Source organism: Sebastes umbrosus, chromosome 18, assembly GCF_015220745.1.
Source record: "Sebastes umbrosus isolate fSebUmb1 chromosome 18, fSebUmb1.pri, whole genome shotgun sequence".
NCBI lineage: Eukaryota > Metazoa > Chordata > Actinopteri > Perciformes > Sebastidae > Sebastes > Sebastes umbrosus.
In genome coordinates this window covers 16,870,060-16,892,267 of record NC_051286.1, presented here as the reverse complement: position 1 = coordinate 16,892,267, position 22,208 = coordinate 16,870,060, and the positions used below count along the sequence as shown (strand labels likewise).

At 41.5% G+C, this 22,208-nt stretch overlaps 2 protein-coding genes across 2 annotated transcripts in view; both read left to right on the top strand.

Moving 5' to 3' along the window:
- nkain2 (sodium/potassium transporting ATPase interacting 2) overlaps positions 1–1,777 on the top strand; it is a 93,414-nt gene extending 91,637 nt beyond the window's left edge. The window contains exon 8 of the transcript XR_005204173.1: positions 1,704–1,777. The gene's annotated coding sequence lies outside the window, so the exon portion shown is untranslated. The remainder of the gene's footprint in view (positions 1–1,703) is intronic.
- Positions 1,778–5,244: 3,467 nt separating this feature from the next.
- Positions 5,245–21,964, top strand: rnf217 (ring finger protein 217). The gene is made up of 7 exons (XM_037751020.1): positions 5,245–6,178; positions 12,252–12,473; positions 12,573–12,737; positions 13,694–13,791; positions 13,884–13,987; positions 15,952–16,023; positions 16,711–21,964. Exons 1-7 carry the CDS (start codon positions 5,390–5,392, stop codon positions 16,791–16,793), a joined length of 1,533 nt encoding a protein of 510 aa, XP_037606948.1. The 5' UTR covers positions 5,245–5,389; the 3' UTR covers positions 16,794–21,964.
- Positions 21,965–22,208: the final 244 nt, after the last annotated feature.

Below are 22,208 nucleotides of genomic sequence, written 5' to 3'. Positions count from 1 at the left end.
TCTTTACATCCTCATCTGGCTCTCGAAAGGTAAATTCAGTGTTTAAATCCCTGAGAATAATGGTGTTACATGAAACATCTACTCAATTAAGACTAAAAACCTCTCGAGTGAGAAAGAAAAGCCTTCTTTATGCAGATGCATTAGCCTGAGTTTAAGACGGAGTAAATGCTCAAGATTGGAAGTACTTTAAATATTTATTTGTAGCCTCCAGAGCGTCCCCACTTCTCGATCTGTTAAATGTAGAACAGCACACTCGAGAAAATGTCTGATGGGTTTTTTTTGTGGCTTTATGTAATAAACGGATGACTCGCACTTGTAAAGGCTTTTTAACATTGTTAGCGTTCTCTCCACTAAAGCCAATTGGGCACAGCCAGGACAAGCAAACTAATTACCGTGTGGCTTGTGCCCTATGGCATTAATGAGGAATTGTGACGGAGCTAACAACCCATTTTACAGGCGCTCCAGTTTGGTTTATTTGAAAGTTGTGCCAACAGCGCTGAACTAATATATGTGTCGTTCCAAATTACTTTCATTCTTATGTGTTCAAGTGTCACTTTCCCTGTTGAATGAAACGCCTTCTGGTTTTGGGGGAGTTAATGAAGATGAAAAACCTGTGTGTGTGTGTGATGCAATGAAAAGTAATAAGTCGACTACAACCTTTCAAAAACCATATGTAGCCTTGAACTAGCCTACGACTAATCATGATGTAATAGCGATAATAATAATGATTTTTTTCTGGTAGATGAAGAGTACTTAAGATGATGGATTCAGGAGAGATGTGCACACAAGGGACTAATCTAGCAAACTTCTGACTGAAGGGTTTTGCCCCTCTCAAGTATACCACCATGTAGAATATAATAAGGATGGTTTTGTTGATGTGAAGCAGCCATAATCAGGCCCTGCAACTGTATCAAACAACACCAGAACTTTAGCTTGAGTCAAAATTGGCATGTAGGTATCCTCCTGGGACTGTTATCATGCATGAGAAATTTGGAGCAGATTGGACAATGTACGCCAAAGTTACAACAACTTCCTGTTTAATGGCTCAAAGCTCAAGATTTTAATAACTTTTCATCGCAAAGGTCTCAAGATTATACTGACTAAATTTGAAGTCGATCGGGTTAAGTTTACAGAAGGAGTTTGTTAAAATGCAGTGCCTGGAAATGGCAAAAATCACCATAAAATTGCAAAGTTAATTCAGTTAATTTGGGTTTAAGGTAGAACGTATATTGGCGGAGCTCCACTTCCACCATTTTGGACTGAAAGCGACTACCGGATGCCAGTAAAACATCTAAATGTCGCCTAAGAAGTGCAGTACAAAGTAAAACAATGTTATCTCGATTCTATTGTCATATTTCTTCCAAAATGGCCTGTGTCGATCAACAAAATATTATAAATATGATAAGCGTTTTCAGTCCAAAATGGAGGCAGTGGCTGTTGTCAAAGAAACACCACAAAGTTTTGTCTCTTTGCTTCTGAAACTGGCACTGCTCACTCTCATGGCTTACTGGGACACTTAATGGAACTGCACCATTGTTAATGAAAATTGTTTCACCTGTGTGGGCTGTGAGAAAGGCGGTCTATATATCGGCAAAAAAAGCAACAGCAGCAATAGTTGAGAATTTCACATCTAGACACGAGATGTGCACCATCGACACTTGATGATGAGTGTCACAACTGCGGCTTGTTTTTTTTTTATAAAGTTGTGTGTGTGTGTGTGTGTGTGTGTGTGTGTGTGTGTGTGTTTGAGACGTTCTACTTGAACATGGAGGTTCACTCTTGCTCTTGGAGATAGTATTTTGACAAAACAATCCTGACTCAAGGTGCACTTACCAGCTTTCTCTGCAGCTTTCAACCACATTTCACGGTCTTCGTCAGCAGATAAAGTTTGTTCAGTTGTCATAGAGCAACGCGTTCTTAGGTTTAGGCAACAAAACCACTTAGTTAGGTTTAGGAAAACAACAGCATTGTTGGGCTTAAAAGTACTACTTTAATACAGTAAAAATGACACTGAACATTGTGAACACGGGCCATGAACGAACAGCTGATTGTAATGTGAAAGTGAAACTTAATGCACGGGGACACGAACAACTGGTTGAAAGCCTTTTGTTTGTTGGACCCATCCAGCTCCCCTCCTGCCCGCCCAGTGTGTCTCTTTCGCTGTTTGAACTACGTCACCACCACAGCACTTTCTCTGAGCGTTTAATATTGACGCGGATGGGTTTACATTGTAGTTAATGGAAAGCCCGTTGCTTAGGTGGGTGTGCCTTGTGCGTTAGTATCAAACGCCAATGGCAGTGACAAAGCATCGGTATTTGGCGCCCTATGAATGAGGCTGCATAGAGATGTCATGGCTCAATTCATGATAGGTCACGTGATGACAGCTGAGCCATCTCCATGACAACTGTGCAAAATTCATTGTTGTTGAATGCACACGGGAAAGTTTTGAGTGGATCATAGAAATAATATTATAATAAAAATAAATAATTCTATGGAGTGGACATTGGCTTAAGATTGTTTTGTCAAATTAATATTATATTTGTTAAACCAGCAAAATAAAATGTGGTTGTTTGTTGTTGTTTTGAGTTTCACTGTGTGTCCTGCAGGACTGTGTGAGCTTGTGTCACCACATTTTATTTGTCCAAAGAGATAAAAGGTAAGTAATTAAACCAAACTTGCATTGTAGCTTATTATGATCCAGTTAGACTACTACTGTACTGTGTAGCCTTTGACACATCTCACCCATGATAACAGATGATATGAAGCATTGATGACACTCATATTATATTCTTTTATGCAGCCACAGTTTTTCTACACTGTTATATAACCTACTTCCTGGCCCCAGGTTGTGATAACACATTAATGTAGGGATATGCAACATATTCAAACAAAACTGAAACAATTCAGGCATTGAAATTAGACTTTTGACACAGGGGCTCTTCTCAAAACAAGGACTTTAAGATTAGGTAATAAAGCAGGATGCACTTTATAATTGAAGTAGATATTGCCAAACATTTTTTTTCAATTACACTCTCAGTAAGGCTGGAGTGTTTTTCTTTGCTGATATGTGCCTACCCTTACCAAAAAGAAGTTTATTCAAGTGTGCTATTAGTGTACTTCTTTTAAACTTAAAATAAGAGAGTATACTTTCAGTTTACTTTGTATGTACTTATCAGAGATATACATAACAAAAGTATACATAAGTATACTTGGCTCATACTGACAAGTGACAAGTATACAGAAAAGTCTAAGTATACTTGGCTACTTGTATTTGACACAACACTTTGTTTTGAGTCACAAATAAAACGGGTGCTGCAATCCTGCTTCATGCATCTCAGAAACATTTCTAAAATAAAATCTTTTTTTATCAACTCTTGACCTCAATAGAGTAGTCAACGCTCTACTGGTTGTACCCAGGTCTAGGCTGGTGACTAAGGGTGACAGGGCCTTTGCCATCAATGCCCCTAGACTGTGGAACAACCTACCTCGGGACCTCAGGTTAGCCAGCTCTACTACCAATTTTAAATCTCTTTTAAAGGGACTGTTTGTAACTTTTTAAGCGTATAAATGTAGCAGGTCGGCACACATGCGCGTTCGCATATGCGCGCTCGCGTGTGGCCGGAACCTCGTCTCCGCTGCCTGCTCTCCTTCACTCAGACAGCGCGCGCGTCCTCGCTGTCTCGCTCCACCTCTAGACGTGAACGCGCGCTCACTACACACTGCAGGAGAGTTAGTTTAGCTCTGAGAATATCTAGTGAATGTAGAGTGGACGTTTGTGCAGAAATAAATGCTGCAGCTCCTCCAGACCAACAGAGGTTTTCCGTGTCTTGTGAAGTGACGGGGCTCCTCAACGAGTTACGTTATCGGTTCGTTACCGACTGGGTGCCGGTGTCTTCGGCTGCGGTCGTGAGGCGATAACGTAACTCGTTGAGGAGCCCTGCTGCTGAAGCCTGCGCTGAGCAGGAAAAGCCAACACTAGGATCAGCAGTGATTCATAGGAGAGACCTTCGTCTGGTCAGCTAACATTACTGCTAAGCAGCTGAAATATAGAGTGATATTGTGGTTTTAGCTGACATCTATCGCCTCACTGTTTTGAGCAATGCTCGTTCATGTCTATGTAGAGCGAGCAAGCGCGAGCTCGACGCTGACTTCCGTTGATTTCAAGGCCACAGGTGTCGCTGTTAAGCAGCATTTCTGAATCTTACAAATAGTCTCTTTAAAAAACCCATTTTTATAAAAAGGCTTTTTTAACTCTGTAAGGCAACAGCTTGGTGCATCTTTTCCCCACACCTTATATTGTCCTCTTTTGGCATTTGTGTAACTTATTGTTTTGATACCGCTGGTTACAGGTTTTAGTTTTCTCATTATTTGGTCTTTATGTTTTGTTCTTTTATCCCTCCTGTTACCTTCAAATCTTTTATCCTTGGGGTCAATTTGACCCCAGCAATTTAAACCTCCAGAAAATGATTATAATTATAATTGTTACCCAAGTTTATGTGTCAGGTACTTTATGTTTGTTTGTTGACTACCTAAATAGCCCTTTAAATAAAATCAATATCTTCATGGGAACCATATTTTGCCACCCCCAAAGCGTGGGGAAATTGAAAGTTCTCGAGAGAATGATGTTTCCCCTCCCCCATGTCGTGTGAACTATCAGTGGTTCTCGCACTACTACAGTTATGGTTATGTTAGGTTAGGGCCCTAGAGCTTTTTGAAGATTATAAAGTTGCAAGTTATAGTGACCTCAATATCATCCAAAACAAATGTGTGTAAAATGTTGATATTTCTTATATGTTTTATACAGCTAAAACAGCCTGGGTTCAAATTGACCCCAAAGAACACCGATGTGTACAGCATGTATACAGGACACTGAAAACATAAAATATAAATATAAAACTTAATTTTATGTTTACCCAGTTGTCCCCATTAAATTAGGAAAAGTCATTAAATATGAAGCAATTTAGAGACGTTAAACATTGAATGGGGTCAAATTGACCCCAAAGATAATAGGAGGGTTATTGTTGTTTTTATTTTGTCTGTATTTCATTGTATCTGTGCAAGCACTTTGAAGCTATGTTTAGAAAGGTGCTATACAAATAAAGAGTATTCTTATTATCATTATTATAAATATACTTGGCTCATACTGACAAGTATACAGAAAGATCTAAGTATACATATAGTAAGTAATGCCAGGGCAGCACTCCACCACTAGGCTTCCCGTCAGCCAATCACTGCTCTCCGTCATGCTGACGACACAACCCGGAAGCCCCTCGCTGCTGTGCTGTGCTTTGTTTTGTTTTGGTAGTAGGAGTTGGATAAGAGAGGCGGACAGCAGGCAGAAGGTCGGTCGGTCCGGTACCGGGGAGAAAGAGAAGAATCACTCACTTAAATGGGGAGAGATATCTCGGGTATGGAAGATGAAGGACCGATAGCAGCCGACGCCTGTATAAATATAAAAATGCCGAGTTTTATCAGCAGCAGTTTGGAGGAAGGGAGGCTGAGATTGTCCCGCAACCTAGCGACGGAAAGTAACTTCACGGACGGCAAAGTTCAGCGAGATTTGAGCCGGTCAGTCTCGGACGGAGGTGAGGAGAAGAGGAGCAGCGAGGAAGAGGAGGAGGAGAAGGGCAACAACAACAACAACTGCAACGGAGGAGGAGGAGGAGGAGGAGAGAGGAGGAGGGCGAGTGCTGTGGAGATTTTGAGGAGGAATTTCGGCGTTTCAAAGTCTCCCTCTCTGCCGACGCTGAGCGACTTCACTCCAACTGATTCAGTCATAAGTCATCGCCATAGCGACGCCAGCAAGGTCACGTCTGTTACCTCTAAAGAGCACGTCTACTGCACTGTGTACTGTGTCGCCAACGACAGTCACCTCAAAGATGGTGAAATCACAGACGATGACACTGACGCACCAGCAGCAGCAGCAGCAGCAGCAGAAATGGACGAGGAGACAGAAGACGCGGGTTCGAGTCCCGCGGTGTCTCTGTACACACTGGACGACCTGGTGGACCCTTTCGGTTATGTGGTGCACCGGTTGTCCGTGAAGGAGCAAGCTGGTGCAGAGACGTCGTCGATGCAGATTTGCCGGGTGTGCCTGGAGGAGAAAACCATCGCACCCTTGCCCTGCTGCAGGAAGGCCGTGTGCGATGAGTGCCTGAAGCTCTACGTCAGCTCCCAGGTTGGTTGGTTGGGAGGAGGGAGGGTGGTGTTTTTAGTGCAGCAGGGTGTCACACAGGGTGCCAGAGAGCCAGGCATTGCTGGGTCAAGTCAGCAGCTGGTTCAAGTGTCCTTGAGGCAGCAGCAGCAATAACACACTGTCTTTTCTATCATAAGTGTCATATTTGGCATCTTATCTACTCCCAAAGCGTGGGGCCGAGCTGGCATTGAATTATTTGACCCCACATGTTTTGAATGCACCAATCCAACTTTTTCAGTCCCGATACCGATACCTGGGCTTTGGGTATCGGCCGATACCGAGTACCGTTCCGATACGTAGTACAGCGAGCCGGTCATTGTTGTGAAAGAAATCCCGACCGGGCGATGCTGCAACAATGACCCGCTAGTTGTACATTATCCCGCTTATTACACAGCTACTTACTTAAAGGGACTGTTTGTAAGAATCAAAAATTGGTTGTAACAGCGACACCTGTGGCCGTTAAGTTAAGGAAAGTCAGCGTCCTGTTGTGAGCATCCGTCAAAACAGTGAGGCGACACACGTCAGCTAAAAGCACAATATCACTCTATATTTCAGCTGCTTGGCAGTAATGTTAGCTGACCAGATGAAGGTCTCTCCGTGAATCAGTGCTGATCCTAGTATTGGCTTTTCCTGCCTCAGCCTCCCGACCGCGGCCGGAGGGCGAGCTGAGCGAGCGAGAACGAGCGTGAGTGAACTGTGTGAGTGAGTGAAGGCAGGCAGGCAGCGGAGCAGAGAACCGCAGGGACTCCGGCCCTGCAGACAAAAGCTATGGTCTCCCCCGCGTCCTCCGACCGCGGCCAACACTGTTTAACAGACAGGCTTCACTAAATACAACTTTGAGGTTTTGGTGCTTCCGTGTAGTTTGTGTTGGAGTCTGAGTCTGAACAGCGTAGCCACACGCGAGCGCACATGGGACACCGACCCGGATTGATTTATATGTGTAAGAAATTACAAACAGTCCCTTTTAAGAAATCAATAATTTGATACAAAAGCGCCAGAGTCCGATATCAGAACTGCGCCCATAGCAACGGTCTGTTATAAAGAAATAACAAACCGTAGAACGCCGCAATCGACCAATCGGAATCAAGTATTCAACACAGCCGTGTAATAACAGTGTTTAATTAATATGATGATAATCATATGATTGGCCCCATTGTCACCGATATCTGATCGGGCTATCTGAATCAATATCGGCCCGATATCCAATCCGGTATCGGTGCATCCCTATCTTATTCAGCAGAATTTCCTTCTCTCAGGCTCACCTATTGAAGGAAGATTTCACCATCAGATCAGACACTACTTGCAATCTGTTGTGCATTATTACTAGTAAAGTTACAATCCAACAAAACACAAGTGTGTCCTTCGACTTGGCTCATCTTCTACATTGTTTCCTTCACTTCAAAATGCCTTTTTGTTGATGCCAGAAAATATGCCTAAGCATCCCAGCAGTGTGTTACACAGAGAGAGCAGCACCATGGCAAAGTCATTCTTTAACTGCGCCAAAATGGGTCACAATAGGGCCACAACATATCTTGTGGCCACAATGCATTCTGTAGCAGGGCTGGGCAATATGGCGACATATATCGTCAAAACGATATAAAAATGTCTATCGGTAAGGGCTCCTATTCATTGATTCTGTTGATGATTTGCACTTATAAAACAAGGAACTGAATAATAGACGGATGAAACATTTACTTCCTTTAATTCGGTGCAGCTTCCATGGAAATAAGGCCTCAGCAATGAAAGGAATGTTGCCAATCGCTGCTCCCTAACAGAGCTAAAGTGTTTCAGGATGGATGTCTTTAAATGCCTCATTCATGCTGGTACAATCCTCTGATCATAATCCCAGTTTTAATAAACGTGTATGCTATCCCAGTTATTTTATGAGTCCCTGTTAAGTTACAATCTTAGGCCCTTTGCTACTGTTACTATAATCTGCTTTAATCTCTTTAGGAAGAACAGCTTTTATCAGTCATCCAGACAGCTTTATCTTTATCTGCAATTGTCTTGCTTTGATAACAAGGCATGAATAATCACACAAACACAGAGACAAGCAGACTCTCTGATAAGAACACTGAGATAAGGGGTCATGTAAACTATCTTTGTGTAGGTGGAATTTTTTTCAATGTACTGCAATCCTTTTTTAGCACACATTGCGTGGTGTTAACCCTTAGTGGGTACAGTAAGCATTATGTCAGAGAGATCTGAGTATGTGGTCATAGATAGGAGGAGGTCAGTACCTTGCTCGAGGGCAGGCGGGGTAGATGGCTGCTACAGGAGACTGAATTGCACATGTCTGATGCTAACCATGTTGTTGTGCCAGGGATTAAACCATTCATTTATTTAGCTACCTCCTCAAATCAAGGCAATGGTGTTGGGATTTTTTTAAAGATGACCTACTATGCTCATTTTCAGGTGCATATTTGTATTTTGTGTTTCTATTAGAACATGTTTACATTCTTTAATGTTCGAAATAGCTCAGTCTGCTCCGATTGGTCAGCTGACCCACTCTGTTGTGATTGGTCAACCGAACCAAACTCTTCGGACTCCGCTCTAACTAGCTTTGTTTGAGGACGTGCCAAAGTAGCCGCTAGGCAGGTATTATGCAGATGTGTTACTTAGTGACATCACCACGTTACGGAAGAAAAGGCAGGGATATAGTAGCAGACAGATGTATTTAGATGTATTTAGATTCACTTAGAAAATTATCTTCTCTTCATCACAGTCCCATCAGTGAGCTCAAGTACCCCTTTATTGGCACCATCCATCATGTTCCAAATGCGGTTTTATGAATGAATTATAAACTGGATGTTATTTAACACTATTCATTTCATTTTGTTGATTATGTCAAGTTTGCATTCATACCAATACCACTTGGAGTGGCAAAGGCTGGAGGTTTCAACCAGTTATCCATTACTTTAAGATAGCAAATTTAACTGTTAATCCAACACTTTAACCTAACTAACATTATTTCAACTCAACTGCTTATCCATTACTTTTAGCCGTTTCAACTATTTTTCAATTGCCTTTAGCTTATTATTATTATACCCCTGCGACAACGTAGTCGGGGGTGTATAGCACTCCGCGTGTCCGTCCATCTGTCCTTCCGTCCGTTCGCGTATCACACTTTCGTTTCCGGAGCAGAACTCGGAAGCTATTTCACTTAGGAACTTCAAATTTGGTATGATGGTTGAAAGTGTCGTCTACTTGTGCCTTTAGGGGGGTGAGAAGTCCAGGTTGCCCACATTTTTGGACATTTTGGCCAAAAACTGTGATTTTTTTTCGACTTCAACTTCGTTTCCAGAGTAGATCTCGAAAACTATTTAATTTAGGAACTTCAAATTTGGGTCTAGTTGTGCCTTTTGGGGATTAGAAGTCCAGGGTGATAATAACAAGCTAGATTGTGCTCAATAGACTCATTCCATTAGTTCCAAAAGGGCAAAACCTTTGGCCCTACTTTTGCAGGGGTCAAGCAGTGAGCGGGGTTATGTGAGCCATGCTCACTTTTGCCTTTGCTCACTTGCTTTTTCAAGCGCTTTTAATAGCAATTGTGGTGTTTAGGTGTTACAACTTCCTCAGGCTGATGGGCAGCCTGCTGGTTATGTAGTAAAAATCTGCATCACACCAATTTATAATCCTATTTGGCTGTTTCTTTTTTGTCCCCATAACAAATATGTATATATATATATATATATCTTCAAATCAAATCATACTTTCTATTTTTAGCTGAGTTAGCCGGATTACACCTCAGGCTACAAATACAGCTAGATAGGAATCACTGCTGTATGAGTTACAGCACCACAATGTGCACAAACCTTATACTAGACAGGTCAGGCCTAACTATATTGTCACTGCACACTGACACTACATAGTATGAGTTTCAGATTTGACTGATTTGGCTTATGTTTCGCCTCCACATTTTAAAACACCACACACAGTGACACGTGCATGTGAGAGACATAGATAATGTGGCAGCATTTTTAACCGGTCCAACCAGTCTGGCTGTGGTCATCGCAGTGTCAGTGTTGTGGCAACAATACTGACACATCAGCTCTTATGGCCGTCAGAGCAGAGGATACATTTTCATAATCATGTGGCAGGCTTTTAGTTTGTAGGTGTATGTGTACGCATGCTGTAGGGGATATTGTTGGGTGTAGCACCATCATAGGCTGATGCTATTGTTCTTAGCTTTCTGTGTTACAGAAACACACACTGACAAAATATCTTATCATGTGTCAGAACAACTGGTCTCACTGGCTTTGATGACCTGAACATGTGGGGTGAAAGAGATAGAAAGAAAATGTGAAACGAGGAACAGAGAGAGAGAGAGAGAGAGAGAGAGAGAGAGAGAGAGAGAGAGAGAGAGAGAAGGAACCGGAGAAGAAGAGATGCCCTGGGAGGAAACAAAGACAAAAAGAGAGCTAGATGGTGAAAGGGAAGTATGATGCTTAACTGTATCCAAGGTCAGATTAGATGAGATCTGAACACACATACTTGTATAGCTTTGGTTTGAACCCAGGTGTGAACTTGAATGACCTAAATGTGTGCTTTTGTAACAGAGTTTAGTAAGGTTATGAAATAGTGCACCCATATCCCTGGAGGTGATAAAGTATTGTGTCAAATTGTATGTTTTATGTTTATTTTAGGGCTATCAATCAATTAAAATATTGAATCGCAAATTAATTGCACATTTTTGTGTAAATTTTGTTCAAAATGTACCTTAAAGGGAGATTTGTCCAGTATTTGTTACTCTTATCAACATGGGAGTGGGCAAATATGCTTGCTTTATGCAAACGTATGTATATGTTTATTATTGGAAATCAATTAACAACACAAAAACAATGACAGATATTGTCCAGAAACCCTCACAGGTACTGCATTTAGCATAAAATATATGCTCAAATCATAACATGGCAAACCTAAGCCCAAAAGGCAACAACAGCTGTCAGTGTGTCAGTGTGCTGACTTGACTATGACTTGCCCAAAACTGCATGTTATTATCATAAAGTGGACATGTCTGTAAAGTAATTTAATATATATTTTTTAAATGTCTGATTCCTTATGGCTCTGTAATGTCTATGATAAAGTCCACTTGGTATAACTGACTGCCGAGCACTTGGTCTGGACAAACTAATGTGAGTCTGTGTGTGCTTTGATACATATTAACTTCCACTCTCTCCACTGCCTCCTTCAGCCTTCCATTCATCTACCTGTTACTCGCTCTATTCTTGGGTAAATTATTAACCATCTCCCATCAGTGGTTAGAATATACTCCACAAGATTTGATACTGATAGTCCACTACAATGACAAAGAAACTCACCACAGACAGATCCAAATTGACATTAACATTTTAGTGTTACTTTCACTTTAAACATATATTCTTTGTCTTATTGTAAATCTTTAATGTGCTTGAATTAGGACTTTAAATATAACCTAGTCTAGCACATTTTTGTTATCTGTTCAAAGTGTACCTTAAAGGGAGACAGCTGTTGTTGCCTGTTGGACTGCAGTTTGCCATGTTATGATTTGAGCATATGTTTTATGCTAAATGCAGTGAAGGTTTCTGGACAATATTTGTCATTGTTTTTTGTAGGTAATTGATTTACAGTAATAAATATATACATACATTTGCATAAAGCAGCATATTTGTCCACTCCCATGTTGATAAGAGTATTAAATACTTGACAAATCTCCCTCTACGGTACATTTTGAACAGATAAAAAATGTGTGATTTAATTTTTGATTAATTATGATTAACTATGGACAATCGTGTGATTATTTACAGCGTATATATTTGTTTTACAGCGTTATTTAACCTCCTTCCGACAAGCTAGTATGACATGGTTGGTACCAATGGATTCCTTAGGTTTTCTACTTTCATATGATGCCAGTACTCTAGTTTTAGAACTGAGTCTGCTACAACCTCCGAAACATTGATTGCGTTAATGCATTTAAGAAATTAGTTTGAAATGAATTTGCGTTAACGCGTTATTATCGCGTCAACTTTGACAGCCCTAGCTTGAATAAATTTGAAATCTTTGTGATGTTTCCCAGGTGCGAGTAGCCAAATCTTACATCAGCTGTCCGATCCCAGAGTGCAGTGGCTACCTTGAGGAGGGAGTGGTGATTTCTCATTTGGCCAATGAAGACGTGGCGAAATACCGTTACTTTCTGGAGTTGAGTCAGCTGGACTCGAGCACCAAACCCTGCCCCCAGTGCAGCGAGTTCACCTCTCTGAAGGCGAGCAACCTCAACCGCTCCGAGCACAAGTACAAGGTAAGATGACGGTCCCAATATACCAAGGAAATACACGAGAAAAAATTAAATTTAAAAGCAACATAAGCATGGGTCTGCTGTCTTCTGTCCCTACTGTAGATCCAGTGTAGCAATTGCCAGTTCGTGTGGTGCTTTAAATGCCACGCGCCGTGGCACAGTGGGGTCAAATGTCGCGAATACAGGAAAGGAGACAAGCTGCTACGAAGCTGGGCGAGTGTCATAGAGCACGGACAAAGAAACGCCCAGAAATGTCCAAAGTGCAAGGTAAGGACACAAGATATTATGATGCTGTTTTTCTTACTGTACAACACAGGCGGAGGAATGCTGAATGTGGCCACCATGTGACATGGGTAAATGGAAAGGAGGGTTGACTGATGGAGGGTGGAATCAATGTAGATGAATAAATCAATGAAGGCTAAGAGAAGCATGAGAGCAAGAGCACATGATGGATGGGGAGCTGTAGAGAAGTAGATTGTAGCTCAAAGTGCATGTGGAACAGCAGGACAGTGATGCAAAGACAGTGAGTGAACATATTGAAAATATAATGATGTCTCTGCTGCACAAAACCAAATCTGGTAGACTCACTGGCATCCCTCTCGCATTCGTAAAACAAGCCTGGTCTCATTACGAGCAAGTTAGTCTACACAATATCTAATTTGACTGTCAGGAGATGACTAAAGCGAGACATAGATTAAGCTAATTACCGGTATGTGGGAAATGTTTGCTCGCAGCAGCAAACACTTTCCATCTGTGTTCGTCGCACTGATGTCTCTGAATTTGTGCTCTGGAAGCAGGAAGAGAAGATGGTGTTTGACTGTGATGCCAGCAAATTGGTGTCATGCTGTGTTTAGCTTGAAAAAGAGGCTGAGAGCAGCTGAACTTAATGCCCAGTTTATAGTAGGACTGCTCACCGCTACAGCAGCCAAATAGCAAAGATCCATTAAGTGTACCGCTGCATATTGCAGTGATAGATGCTGGACCAGATGCTTATAGTTTACAGCTTAGAGTAAATTCTGCTAGTGTTGCATTTTAGAGCTGTTAAGACTCGGGGAATTGTACCCATTTTACAATAAACTGAGTTGATCTGGAGTCTGGAAGAACACAATGACGTATTCAGATTGGTTCCCAAGCTAAAAGAGTGAATGAATTTCCTTATCAATATAATGTTTATATGATAAATCTCTTCTTTTTTTCCTCCCTTGCCTCATCTATGTCCGTAGATCCATATCCAGCGTACAGAGGGATGTGACCATATGACATGCACGCAGTGTAACACTAACTTCTGCTACCGTTGTGGAGAACGCTACCGACACCTAAGGTTAGAATACTTTCTTTTTTTAACTTTCTTTTCTCTGACTGCCTTTTCCACCTCCTTCTAATCTGATTTAATCTTAAACTTCCTGTTGTCAGGTTTTTTGGGGACCATACATCCAACCTCAGCGTGTTTGGATGCAAGTATCGCTATCTACCTGATAAACCTCATCTGAGACGGCTAATTAGAGGGTCGGTCTGTGGTAAGTTTGTGTGTGCGTGGATAGAGATGAACCTTTTAACCTCAGTTTTTAGCCATCCCAGGGGCTCGAATCCTAATGTCTTTGGAGATCCTCTGACTTTTCCTCTAGCAGCACTATCTGGTCAAAATTAAAATTTGTTTAATATTTTGGTTTATGACCAAATACCAAGCGGCAACCTCCGGGTCTGAAATGTGAAGCCAATGCTGAAGTGCCTTAAACTTGCATTCTTTCTAATAGCCAGCAGGGGGCGACTCCTCTGGTTGCAAAAAGAAGTCTGATTGTATAGAAGTCTATGAGAAAATGAGCCTACTTCTCACTTGATTTATTACCTCAGTAAACATTGTAAACATGAGTTTATGGTCTCAATCGCCAGTTTCAAGTCTTCTTCAATACGGCATGATGTTCATTTAGCAAATTATGGTCCCATTTAGAGTCAAATAGACCATAAAGCAGGGTGTGCTTTAGGGCGTGGCTACCTTGTGATTGACAGGTCGCTACCACGCTGTTGTCCGGTTCGGGTGTTGTTCGTGTTTTGATTTTAGTCCTCTAAAAATTCAGCATTCGGTTGTACTTAGCTCCACACCCTCGTGTCTCTTCTGGTTGCAAAAAAACAACATGGCGACGGACAAAATTTCGAACTCGAGGCTCCAAAACCGTAGTCCACAAACCAATGGTTGACGTCACGGTGGCTGCGTCCACTTCTTATATACAGTCTATACCAAAATACCTGTAAATGACATTCCCATCAGCCTCAGCTGTACTTTGTGCTTATTGCTAATTAGCAAATGTTAGCATGCTAACACGCTAAACTAAGATGGTGAACATTGTAAACATTATAATTTACCTGCTAAACATTTGCTTTGTCACTGTGAACATGTTAGCATGCTGACATTAGCATTGAGCTTAAAGCACCGCTGTGCCTAAGGACAGCCTCAAAGAGATGCTAGCATGGCTGTGTAGACTTGTTTGTTTTAACATGCAGCCAGGAATATTGAGTTTTACAGCTGCATATTTGAAGCTACCCAGTTTGACAGCTACTGTGTCTTCTGTTATCAGGCACTAGTTTGCCAGTGACACATTTAGTAGTTTCAATGAGTTATTTAAAAATAAATCATTGTTAAACTTTCTGTTGTAGCCGCATTCCCTCAACCTGCTTTAGTTTCTGTAATTCGGCTTTAGTGAGTGAAGCGTTACCTTGAATGACCCAAAATGAACCATGTTGCACTCAGCCGTGGATTATAATTGTAGATTAGAGAGAGCAATAGCGATAGAAAGTGGAAGTGGAATTGTTTTTTTTCTCGTCATGCACTGGATAAAAAACAAAATGTGTTGTCGCTGCCCTGCCTGATGGCCGGCCAGCCTCGTCCTCTCTGTGACGGACATTAATTCACCCCTCGATAACAACAGCAATGAACACATTCCATATTTAACTCTGTGCTTGCCTCCGAGGAAAGCTTTATAATGAAGTGTGAAATCATCACACATCGGATTATGTTAGTTATAATTATCCATTCACAGTTATCAAATCTTTACGCATCGGCGAGCCTCCGGGAAAGCTGATAGATTTGTTTGACTCTGCTCTCCATGACAGCTACAGCTAGTTATATCAGCGGGGCGCCTGTTGGAACCGGGAGCTAATTTGTCCCTTAACGAGAACCACTTAGCCATTACAGCTCGTCTTTATACCGCGGCACAGATTTTGCATTTTTAATGTGGATGAAGAATTTTCCCCTTTAAAATCTGCTTCAGCGTCCCTCCACAGCCAAATTGATGCACCGGTTGCCAAACATATGAATATTTTGCGGCGATTCATTAAAATCTAAACAAAATGTAACAAAACCACACATCAATTTTGAATCATGCAATTTTGATCCCATCTAAAAAGAACATTTATTCATTTCCCTCCCTCTCTCTGTCTCTCTCTCTCTCTCTCTCTCTCTCTCTCTGTCTGTTTGTCTCTGCAGCCACTAAGGTGCTGATCGCTCCAGTGGCCATTGTGCTGGTCGTGGTGCTCGGAGCTCTCGCACTGGTGATAGGTAACACAATTATACACATGAACACACACACGCCCATTAAACAGATAACAGCTAAATGGTTTGACTATATTCCAGATATTTTCCTTCCACGCAGCAAAGCAGGTGCGCTGTCTCAACATGCCACACACTTTGTATGAACATGCGTTGCCAGTCTCAGTTTCATATCCTCCTGTAGAAGAGAATCAAACTCTTCTTGCTTTTTAAAAGCCAAAGCTGTAGATCCAGATTATCGCTCTCTTTTACTTCCTGGAGCTACATTTACTAGTAATATCATCCAGCTGCTCTCTGCGAGCACTCTGTCAGACAGCATTGTGAACTATTGATGCTTCGGCTGAACTGTAATTAGTGTTAATCTCTTTCCCGTGTCTGTGCGTCTGACAGATGATCCGCCGCCGGCTAACATGCCGTGATGGCAGATTCACATTTATTTTCATCGTTATTAGAATCAGTGTTGTGCCGCCGCTGCTGTTGCTGCTGCTCTTTTTCAGCTCAATTAATTTCACTTTATGCCAGATCTGTAGGCAGTGTGCTATAAGATGGAATAATCAAATCAAATCCATATAGAAAAATTCATCAGAGCTTAACATTAAGAGATAATTCAAGATTTATATTGTACGTTAATTAAAATGAGTATCATTAGGGACAAGAATAGTTTGCTTTAATTCATCTCTCCTCCCCTGTCTGCAGGTTTGGTAGCTTTCCCGGTCTACTATGTGTGTAAGAGGAGGAAGAAGCAGCGCACGCAGCAGGGTTCCGGACGGTGGATCTGACTGAAACCTGCCCTCCCTGCACTTCATCTCTAGACCGCGCACACACAGCTCGAAAGACGACGCCCACATCTCCTCAGGGATGAACACGCCAGCCTGAGTCATCGCAAAAAGTCTGAGAGGAACATCCCAAAATTAACATTGGCTATTAGAGAAGACCTTTAACTTTGGAAGGAAGTACATAAACATATAAAGCGAGGCCTGGATAATCACACGTCATCACGTCGAGAATGTCTGTATCTCACTGGACCGCTGCTGCAAAAAGGAATGCTGGATATTCAAGAAGAAAAGGAGAAAAAAAACATGCAGATTTAACTTCTCGAGCAGCCACTGTCTTGAGTGCTCTTCACATGATGGAAGTGTTTGAATCCCCTTAAAAATCTCCATAAAATTTCAGAGCCATCAGCTATTTTAAAGGGATAGTTTGGGGTGTATTGAAGCGGGGTTGTATGAGGTACTTATTCATAGTCGGTGTGTTACCTACAGTAGATGATGGTTGGCACGCCCCCAGTTTGGATAATAATACAATATCCATAGTCAGTAATACACTGACTAAGTACCTCATACAACCCCACTTCAAAACACCCAAACTATCCCTTTTAAGAACTTTCTTGCTGGCCACCTCTTGTCCCGATACAGGAAGTTTCAGCCGTGTATGTTTGCAAGCTTTTCACTCTTCTGTCTCACATTTAACAACAGCTATCTATGAAGGAGAACGAAATCTAAAACACACGTAACAGACAGTTTTGTTTTAAAAGAGCAAGCTTGGAACCCGTTGGTTAGCCTGATATGATGACATACTATTGCAGGATATTGTGGATGAAAGGTTTTAAAATGTTTGATATCAGAAATTATGAACGCTGATTGCTGGAAAACGATAGGAGGAGCTTCACAGATGAATAGCTGAGAAATGTGGGGAAATAGTATCTTCTTTGTTGAACTTTTGCAAAAAGCTTCTTCAGCCATTTGTCAAAAGTGCAAGAGGGAAATTGACTTTAGGATCAAGTCCTGGTGGAAAACTGAGTTCTCGCAGATGCAACAAAGCTGGACATTGAATTTGTTCAATCTCTGTTTGTTGGAAACTCAATTTTCTTTGGATATTGACAAGCACACACTATTAAGAATAATATGAAGGACTTAACTTGGAGGGATGGAAGGATGATGATACTTAACTATTGAATAACCTGGATGACTGTCTGAGCTCAAGTTTTTGCTAAACATTTTGAAAGTGGGGTGTCCCCACCCTGAGAGTGACACCTAGTTTTAAAAAAAATATTTGTTTACAACAAATATTCAGCCCACTGACCCCAAAATGAAATATTGGAAATGCCAATTAGAAGCTCCATTGTTTTCTGTTGTGGCTGTCCATCAGCTCCTCCTTCTATCTGTCCCCCGCGTCCTCCCTGTCCTTTGGTCTCTGTCCTGGCTGGACGGTGGCTCACACACCCTCCCTGCCTGGCAGCTCTTCTCTCTGCCGTGCGCCCACACTGTATGCCAGTATCTGCATCATCAAAAAAAAAAAAAAAAGAAGCTGCTGTGCGGCAATTGTGCCAAAACAAAACGCTGAATGTGGCGGGACAGACACGTTGACCCTGTCCCTTTTGTTAGATTTCTTTGTTATTGTTTTTTTGGGGTTGCCGAGGCTTTGGGTGGCGATGCTGTCGGTGTGTAGTGGAGTCCGCATGAAGAAATACTGACTCTGTAAGATTGTAGGAATATGCTTTAGATAGCTGAAAGCTGCTTAGAATTAAAATGACTGAATTGCAAATGGTACCTGTAGATGAACAGAATGAAGTATTTAAGATTTTACGTTTTATTTCTTTGTAGTCTGGGTGGTGGTTTGATTAAGAGCTTTATTTTTTTAAAGAAATGAGTTCAGAGGTTATCGACAGGCTGCTGTGCATTGAATGTGTGGTAGATTAAAGTTGGATGTTGATTATTAGGTGATCAAGTTTTTAAGAAGTGATGCAGAGAGTTCGGTTTTGCGTCTCATATTGCAGTGATAAAAGGACGTCCGTCTGGAGAGTTTGGATAGGGGCTTTTAACGTACATATATTTAACTCATTCACCCTGGCACACACTCCTAGAAAGCACACACGCAGAGTGCTGCCAGGAAACAGGAGATTTTCAAGAGCTTTAAAGGTCGTCACCTGGCAGCGGCAGCCAGCTTGCTGTCCTTCACTTATCCCTCTATCCTCTCCTCCCTGCTGTCAAGCCTCAGTTTGGAAAATGAGTGCACATCCACTGAAGCTGTGGCTGCTGTTCAGCCACAAACTGGATGCTTTTTGAGCCTCTGATACGTGTGAATAACACAGAGCTACCTGCGGGGCACGCCGCGGTCAAGTACAAGCGGTTTCCACTCATGGAGTGATCAGTTTTTTCTTTTTATCGCTCCATCATGAGACGTTTTACGAAGACGTTTTAAGGAAAACACACAAAAAAAGACGAGGAGAAGCACAATGTATCTGCACATAAAAGAAAAAGATTGAGGGGAAATTGCCTCCCATTGGAAACAAACACGTGCAGTGAAGATCAATGCATTTTAAATTCTGTGCCAGTGGAGTGTATCCTGAGTGTTGCAGCACATTTCATCACTGAAATCAGGATTTAAGGCATGAAGGAAAAAGCAGGGTAGATGTACATGCATGTTGGACATCATTAGCTTCTCTTTATCCCAGGGATCTGACACATTTCCTGTCACGTACAGTGAAACTGTACGTACAAGGACACCAACAATATGTTGTGACAAACACTGCTTTCAGTAGGTCCTGACTCTGGGTTTGAATCCACTCTCAGGGAGTTTGTTTTCTGTTCACTGTACCCAGAGCCCTCCATCCACATGAGCTGTGCCACAGAAATCGCAGAGTCAAAATGCTTTTCCCGACGGGTTCGCCCAGAGCTGCTTAGCAACCATATTTAATTCCAGGAAGTAAAAAACACTGTAGTGTCAAAAGAGATCCAAATATCTCAGTGATGCAAAAACACTGTCTGTGTTTCCCAGCATGACTCAGCTGTTTTGTTGTGAGCGCTGCTTGGGGTTCTAAAAAACAGAACAAGAAAATATGTATTATAAATACATCACTGGGAAATTTTTAGTTATGCGCCAAAAAAAAAACTATTGAATCTACTGAACAATTGTTCACTTGCATCATGTGCATACATGTTTTATCTAACTGTTCAGCTAGTGCTACACTGACATGTTGAATTGCTGCATTTTTTTTTTTGTTTGTTTGAATGAAATATGACTGACAGTGTGTGATGGACATTTGTACTTAAAATGATCTTCAGCACAGAGATGCATAAAGCAGAGTGAAATTGCTTTAATGTACTGTGGGCACTAATATCCGCTGCATTTTACCAGAAACGTTGCTCACCTGAAAATTCACAGATGGCATCTTTGATCGTTTAATAATCATTTACATCATTTATCGAGTAACAATACCAAACATTTGGTCAGACAAAGTACTGGAGTACTAGGAGCGTTGGTTTACAGTCAGATTTTTTTCCTGGTCAGCCCCTCATATCTGATTTCTTTCACTTTTATACATGTACAAGTGTGTTAATTTCTGCTCATGTTAAAGGGATAGTTTGGGTGTTTTGAAGTGGGGTTGTATCAGGTACTTATCCAAAGTCAGTGTATTACCTACAGTAGAGATGACGGTCGGCACGCCTTCAGTTTGGAGAATCAGACAGGAGATACCGCACAGGAGCAAAGCAATGTACTGCTGTGGACGGGACCGGCAGCAAAATGTATTTAGCCACCTAAAAGAAAGGCCCACCTAAAAAATATCAGTATCAGTTTAAGTATACGCTATATTTAGAATATTTTTGCTGGTTTACCAAAATATTCTAAGTATAGCGTACATTTAACGGATATTGATTTTTTTACGTGGGCCTTTCTTTTAGGTGGCTAGAATACGTTTTGCCGTCGACCCCGTCCACAGCAGTACTTTGCTTTGCTCTGGTGTCGGTAACTCCTGTCTGCTTCTCCAAACTGGGGGTTGTTCTGACAGTCATCTACTGTAGGTAATACACTGTAACTTATGCAACCCCACTTCAAAACACCCGAACTATCCCTTTAAGATGCCACATGGAAATGCCATCATTGCTTTGTTTGTTATTGTTGTTGTGTTCTTACATATTACTGACTTTTCTGTAAACACTAAGCAACTGTTTGGGTAAAAGCTGAACATGCAAAAAAAAAAAAAATCAATTATGCTCTGTATCAAGTCACTCAGTGACATGAGAGTTATTTTTCCTTTGCCGGGGTGTATTGGCTGGCTGATACTCCTGGCCTTTTTGTTTGTGTTACAATCCCAGTGATATTGGCATAAATATGCAATAGTGCCTTCGCAGCCATTATAGATCAGGGTCCCCTGCGTGACTCCAAAGATTACAAATGGGGTAAAAAATCGATCACAACCTCACCAAGGTTATGTGTTAGAACAGCTAGAGCAAAGTGTAATATATGATAATATGGGGCTCCTAATGTAAAAGACTTTTTAATATGTCTATGGATCTGTTACCCCAACACACTATGTGCGGTGCAATCAGGCTCTCGATTAAGAATGTGTTTTAAATAGCTTAAGATTGAACCAAACCTCTAAGGTAACCAGAATACAGGGTGTCAGTTACGTCCCAAATGCTCATATAGTTTTGCACAAGTTAAAACTGTCACTTTATTTTGGCTCATACAACCCTCACTCTTTGGACTCTGTAGATTGATCCGAGGGAACCGTAGCACGGCGAGCACTGTTTCCAACAACGGATGACTGTCATGAGGCTAGTATGGACAAAAATGGAAGTGATCACGTCAAAAAAGATGTGTCATTTTCAACAAATGATATGTAGTTAGGGACAATATATCATGGGTTGATTTCTACTCAGGAGGCCTGTGTGTTTTTGCTGTAAATGGTGTATCATCTGTAACATCAAGATGGGTTTTCACTATCGCTACACACCACTTTGTTTTCAAGGGTGTTTCTATTCACAGAAATGTCTTAAACTTGACTACTGTGCTCCTTGTTTGCACTAAGAACAGATTCTTCCACCTGCTGCCGCCGTTATAAAAATGTCTGCTGATATTATTATTACTGCTCACTTAACCAGGCACAAATATTGTTTTCATCTGAGGATCTGATGAAGAATAAACTAAACTGGGTCAAATGTCAAAATGTCCTGTTTGACTGTTTTATTTGATATTGACATATTATACTGTCTGTTGACAGGTTTATTAATGTCTTTCTCTTTGATTTATGTGAGGTTTGTGAGTCACCGACTTTACAAACTGTATGAATGTCCGTCTGTCTCTCTGTGAATCAGTCTGTCACATCAAACCTCTCCTCTTTTTATTTGCAACCACTGTTGTGACTACAGTCTTGCGTCAGCAGGGGTCAGACGCGGACTGCAGGAGGCAAA